The sequence below is a fragment of the Asterias rubens genome, chromosome 10 (assembly GCF_902459465.1).
Source record: "Asterias rubens chromosome 10, eAstRub1.3, whole genome shotgun sequence".
Classification (NCBI taxonomy): domain Eukaryota; kingdom Metazoa; phylum Echinodermata; class Asteroidea; order Forcipulatida; family Asteriidae; genus Asterias; species Asterias rubens.
Window position 1 is genome coordinate 15,035,530 of NC_047071.1, and position 6,346 is coordinate 15,041,875.

The window sequence follows — 6,346 nt, forward strand, 5'->3', positions numbered from 1 at the left end:
AAATCCTACTAAACTAAAGTATTGTATGTTTTGGGCAGTATTTGAAAATACTGGTTAGCCGACCATACAAATTTTCTTGCGAAAGTGCAGCACACCAAGTGCCATTATTTTTCAGGATGCTTCAGACTTTATTCACGAGTAACAGTCCAGTAATATTTTTCATATTGGTAATATTGTTTTTTTTATGTTTTTAAATGTTGTATATTCTCTTTAACATAATACTTTCTCCAGTTGCCAAATTGGCAACAGCAGATGACATTTTTTTATTGGGGTGGGGTTGACATGTACCAGCACCCCCCTCCCCCACACCCATACCCACACACTACATCACTGGGTTTCTGACAGTAGTAACCATTGTCTTTAATACTCATAAGCAAGCCAAATCTATTTCTTATTTTGTCCAACTTGGTGATTTTTTTCCCCATACAGGAATGTATGTCATCATCATCTGAATCAGAACAAGAGGTAGGTTGGTCCCCTCTTGCTTCTTTACAGTCTACACATCATACCTCTTCATCAGATGACTTACCTGATATTTTTGGAAGTATGCCATCATTCAAACACGTAAGATTTGACTCTTCATGAAGAGACATAAGCATTCTTTTCAAAACACTGTTATTACTCAGAAACTGTTACATGCATGTTATGTGAAAATCATGTACAATTGTTATCACGTGGGTGGGTTTGGTAAGAGACATCAATATCCTTTGTCTAATATCTCATATTTTTCTCATTTTCTCACTATAATACGTTAAACTGGAGGAACTCTAGTTATTTCATGAACAAAGAATACATTTATTTCTCTTACAGTTTGATGTCTCCCTGCCTGATGGGGTTGAAGAACACAGAGCAAGTGGCAGCACTCATGTACCATTACCAAGTGTAAGTTGCTTTGTTTTTTTTGTCTCACAAGCAAGATTGAAGGACATGCATTTGCTTTGCATTTGCCCTGTATATTGTAACTAGTGTTCATGCTCTTGAACTTTGCAAAGCAGTTATAACTGTGGATGAACAAAAGCTCTTACCGTTTCATTTTCAGTTGACCTTCAATTTTCTGTGAACTTTAAGTTGGAGTGGCTGAGCGAATGTCACTGCTTGGCAAATGTACATGAATTAAGCTAATACCCACCAAAATTGTTTTTTTGCTTGTAACAATTTTTTTCTTAGCAAGTACATTTAGGCTCACTAAATGTTTGGCCTTATTAAACTGGCCAATGGCTGGTAACTTTATGTACCAGGATCATTCAAGCACAATGTTTGTCATCCTACATTACTTTAATAGTTGCAATGAATGAACAACATCGAACCCTGCCTAAACAGTGGAACAAAATAAAAAGTAGAACCGTGTAAAAGGTTAACCCTATAAACAAAAGGGGTGTGTGAACAATAATATTTTAACCATGTTAGGGTTATTTGTTGTCGCAGGGTATTACCAGCAAGGTAACCCCAGATAATAATGGGTGCAGTTCGACAAAATCAATAAAATTAAATAATTAAAACGTGTATCAAGTCAATTTACAATCAAGCATCAATAAAAATGTTTTTTATTGACTTCAATTTAAACTCTCAAACAATCAAAAGCAAAGTGTATAATTAAGGCAAAGGGGTTACTAACAAAATATTGTCTAGTAACCAAATATGAATAGAATTATTAAAATGAAGGCCACAAAAAAAAGAAATAAAGTTCCAAAGGCGTAGAAAGTAGAAGTTGTAGATCAAACGCGAATCCAAGGGAAAAAGTCCAAGCTCTAACCCAGAAAGGCATCCTACATCACATGACCATGTCTGAGCGGGAGATAGGAGTTGACCACACACCAAGGGAAAACCAGCTGTGTTTTAAGAACTAGTTCACATTATCCCTGGGGATAAAAGGCTATCAATATCCATTCTAAGTTTCTTAGTAACCACCAAAAGTGTGACATTTTGAGGGTGTTATACACTAGTATTCACTAAGTCAGCTTCTGGTTCTGAATTATAAAAATTTGAAAATTACCTAATTGGTATTTATGAGTATTGATCATCTTGTATGACACGTCAAACACATGCAGCTCTTTTTATACTGCATTCCTCGGTTAAAGGCACTGAACGCGTTTTGTAATTACTCAAAATATATATAAGCACAAAAACTTATTTGGTAACGAGCAACGGAGAGCTGTTGATAGTATAAAACATTGTGAGAAACGACTCCCTCTGAAGTAACGTAGTTCTTGAGAAAGAGGTGATTTCTCACTAAAATAATAAAAGACTTCTGGCCAGAAGCCTTTTATTCCTATCTGAAAGCACACTAATTGTACAACGAGGCTGTTTTTTCTTTCATCATTTTCTTGCAACTTCAATGACCAATTGAACCCAAATTTTCACAGGCTCGTTATTTTATGCATATGTTGGGATACACCAAGTGAGAATACTGGTCTTTGACATTTACAAAACGTGTTCAGTGCCTATAACAAGCACTGGTGTGTACTCCAAAATACACGTACTTCTGTCTTTCAGGTTTTTGCCTTCCTTCCAAGTCTGTGTGAAAAATGCATACCGTATGAAAGCCAAGTTCATTAATATACCTCTCTGCTGTAGTCAAAGGTGTGTAAATCAATTATTATATGTATGCTGTCATTCTCTTTTTAGGCGGCAGTACCAGTGCCAATGCGAACAGGAAATCCTACTGTAAGTATCTTGTCACATGAGTTTTCAATTTTGTTGGGAGTTAATCCAAAGACCTACAATGGGTCATCAGGACAATTTGACAATGCTTATTTTTCATGTCTTTGCCCCCTCTAACAGTATGAAAACTGTTTATTTGTACACTGCAAAAACAAAAAAGTGAAAAATAACACCAACAGTGTTAATTGTTATTCTTTCCCGGTATACACCCTTGGTGTTATTTAATAACTATTTATTGAGTCTGGTGCTCAATAAAACCACACCGAACTGAGTGATAGATCAGGCTCTATTAAGTAGCTAAACCATAAGCTATGAAAAATAGCAGATGCCTTCCATTTGTGTTCATAGTGACGTACAATACTGCATACACACGTAAAGTACTGAAAGTTTGTAATTTTATTGGGGTCAAAATACACGTTGAAAACTCACTTACCATTTTCGATGAACGTTTCAAAAACATCCTGGAAGATAGTATTCTGATCGTATGTTGTGCTCCCATAATTACTCATACTAATTACATTCTCAAATGAACAATTAAATACGATTACTTTTCATTAGTGAACAAAACTCGATGGAAACAACCGTGCAAGACGAAGCTATACATCCTCAACTGTCCAATCAGTATCATTGATCTCTCAAAACACCACCACAAAATTAGTTTCTCTGCCGACACAATTGAATATAAAGGGTGTTACTTTAACACCAAAAGAATTGCCACAACGGTTTCCCCAATAACAGTGTTAACATTTAAAACCCCAGTTTTCGCAGTTTTTTGTTAGAATCTTGACCGTGCAATAAAGGACCAAGCTCAAGGCACAGTCCTTTTGCGACTTAAAACAGGCTCAGGCTGCATTTTGCAAAGGGTAAAATTGCACATTATGCAACAGTCAAGTTTGTCCACCTAGTCTGCACTTGCAACTGGAAAAAAAATCACATTCGGTAATAGAATGCATGCATTTCTAAAACCGCTCCAGCTACAGTCTGTTTATCAGCCGTCGTCCCTATGTGACATACTCTTTACACGTACCAATAGGAATAGCGAATCTGTCTGGGGTATTTATAAATAGTAATTTGTCCCTCCTCTTTTATTTTTTAGCCTGAAAGAGTGGCAGATTCCCTCCCTACAGGAACTCCCACTGTAAGTATTTCTTGAGCTAACCTGTAAAAGCAACTCTTGTTGAATTTCATAATACAATGAAGAAGCCACACTAGCTGATATAGAATCTTCGACTGATCTGTTGATATTGTCAAGTTTCTGAGTATGTTTATTATTCACTGCCAGTGTAGTTTAATGGCACTAGTCTATCAATCACTCTCCGTAGCTTTCACATTTCAGACAAGCAATAAATACAATCAGCTGTCTTAGTGCTGATTTCTCAGCTGTCATTGCAAGTAGCGAACAGTTTCAGCGCCTAATTAAGTGAAAGTGATGAAATTGTTTGATATTTGCAAAGAACTTTAGTTCTAAGAAAAGATGCCTCGAACATCCAGGATAGTATTTAGTAACAATACAAATTAAGACAGTGTTGCAACAAAGTCAAGCACCTTCTGCAGACAGGACTATGTGCAAATAACAAGTGTGTGTGCGATTACACAAATTCAGTCTGTGTGAATAACAGACATAGGCTGGCTACATATTTTTGGATGTGCTCTGAGCTGATAAGCTACGATCAATCAGTTCTGGCTTTAAAATGTGTAAGGGAAAAAGTGTGTGACTACTTTTTATATATATTTTTTTAATAGGTGACATTCAAGAAGACACCTATTTGTCACATTTGTGCTGACAGGGAAAAAGACAGCTTTTTTCCTCACCTGTGGACATTCCATGTGTATGCCCTGTGCCACACACTTTCAAGACAACTCCCGGGAATGCCCATTTGTAAGGAACACATTCAGAGTGTTCGCACAATCTTTGAAGATATTTTTTAAATGTTTCAGTTCGTTGTGTGCCCGGCAGATGTTCATAAGGCTCTACCACCTTCTGCTGGGCACCACGTACAACAGTGTTCCCGGCAGAAGGTCGTAAGCAATACAATGACTAGATTTGTGACATTCATGAGTAAGATTCACGATTTGTAACAGTCATGAATAACTGCTTAATATCTCCTTATTCATTCCTATGCTGAATTTAAATTCCGTACTTTGACTAATACCGTTTGAGAAATGATCAAACCATTCAAACTGAATTGTTTTGAAATACAATTGTGAGTGTTCATTGCTTACGACCTCGCTGGGCACACCATGTCTATGGTTACACCAACCACAGAGGTAGAGATAAAAAGGAGTTAGAACGAGAGATGGCCGCTTGTTAGAACTTCTGGCTATGCTATACAAAAACTGTTGTTTGCTGCAGATTAAAGTTCTTTCTGTACAGACCGTCACGCCATGAATCGACACATAATACATACCTTCACATAAAGTTAAGATCTCTGCATAGGAAAATGTGAAATTATGGGTCTATTTGGGGGGATATTTAGAAGGACCCGGTAATCTCTGAAACACAAAAATGGAATCAAGTGGGGCATTGTTTCCCCTTTTCATGATGGTGATTGGGTCACTCCGTGTCAGATCATCACGCCTCAGGGGTCAATCTCACAGACGCCTCCAAGGGTCAATCTGTCCCACTGGTTGTACTTCTAGAGGCAAAATTGTGTAGTGTTTTTAATCAATACCCAATTATAGGTGTTTTATTCCAATCAGCAAATATTTCAAGAGGTAATAGGTGGTTTAGTTTTGATTTAATTGTGCAATTTCTTTTTTTTTTTTTTTACCTTTTTCACTCACCTATAATTTTATTATTATGTCCTGTTTATATCATGGCACATATCAATAAGAAAGCTTATTAGAAGACCACATTTGTAACAATCACTTGCTTTAGGGGTCAGCAACTCTGTTGTGAAGTGCTGGGGGTCATAAATAGTGAGAATATTGGCCTTTGGTACTGCTCACTTAATCAAAGTGACAATTTGCTTTTTCCAAACATATCGTGCCAAGTGCTATGAAATATCATGCTTAAGCTGGTAATCTTGAGATGGATCAACGTGGCATGATAATGTATGGAGCAGACACCAAATTGCCACTTATAAAGTGAGCAGTGCCAATAACTCACTGTTTGTGAGATTTGAACAGCAGTGTTCAGTACTCCCCGACCATGCATGAATGTATGCAGATTTGGTACGTTAAGTTTCAGAACCCTCATCATTCACAACGAAGTTGCTGAGCCCCAAAACAAATGATTGTTACAAATGTGGTCTTGTTGTAAAGAAGAGGGTTAAGCTTTCTATTGATATGTGCCATGATTCAAACACAACCAGGATACAAATAACTCGCAAGGTAGGTGATTGAATAGGATTTGAACTTTGCATGGTGGAAATAATGATCTAGTCAGGTTTGCGGTATACCTAGAACCCCACCCCCCCGACTTGAAATCAAGTCGGTAATTGTTGAGTGGTTTTTCGCCGCCCACCGCTCTATGTACCACGCGCGTATGCCACCCTAGTTGCGGAAAAGGTATGTACATCCTCGATCCCAATATAGTGTGTGTGAATTACTCGACCAAGTCACACGCTACCTACGACCGTTGCATGTGAATGCATAATCACACTGTGACTGTTGCATGAACGGCAGGATGTGTGTTATATAGGCAGCACTGGCGGACAAACAAGTTGTTGTCGGTGTTTATTTA

The 6,346-nt window shown here is 37.6% G+C and overlaps 1 protein-coding gene across 1 annotated transcript in view; it reads left to right on the plus strand.

The window, feature by feature from the left end:
- Nucleotides 1-6,346, plus strand: part of LOC117295692 — a 28,301-nt gene that overhangs the window by 7,187 nt on the left and 14,768 nt on the right. Inside the window, exons 5-9 of the mRNA XM_033778403.1 lie at nucleotides 430-564; nucleotides 811-882; nucleotides 2,626-2,664; nucleotides 3,758-3,799; nucleotides 4,405-4,540. Coding sequence (XP_033634294.1) covers nucleotides 430-564; nucleotides 811-882; nucleotides 2,626-2,664; nucleotides 3,758-3,799; nucleotides 4,405-4,540 — 424 coding nt within the window. The remainder of the gene's footprint in view (nucleotides 1-429; nucleotides 565-810; nucleotides 883-2,625; nucleotides 2,665-3,757; nucleotides 3,800-4,404; nucleotides 4,541-6,346) is intronic.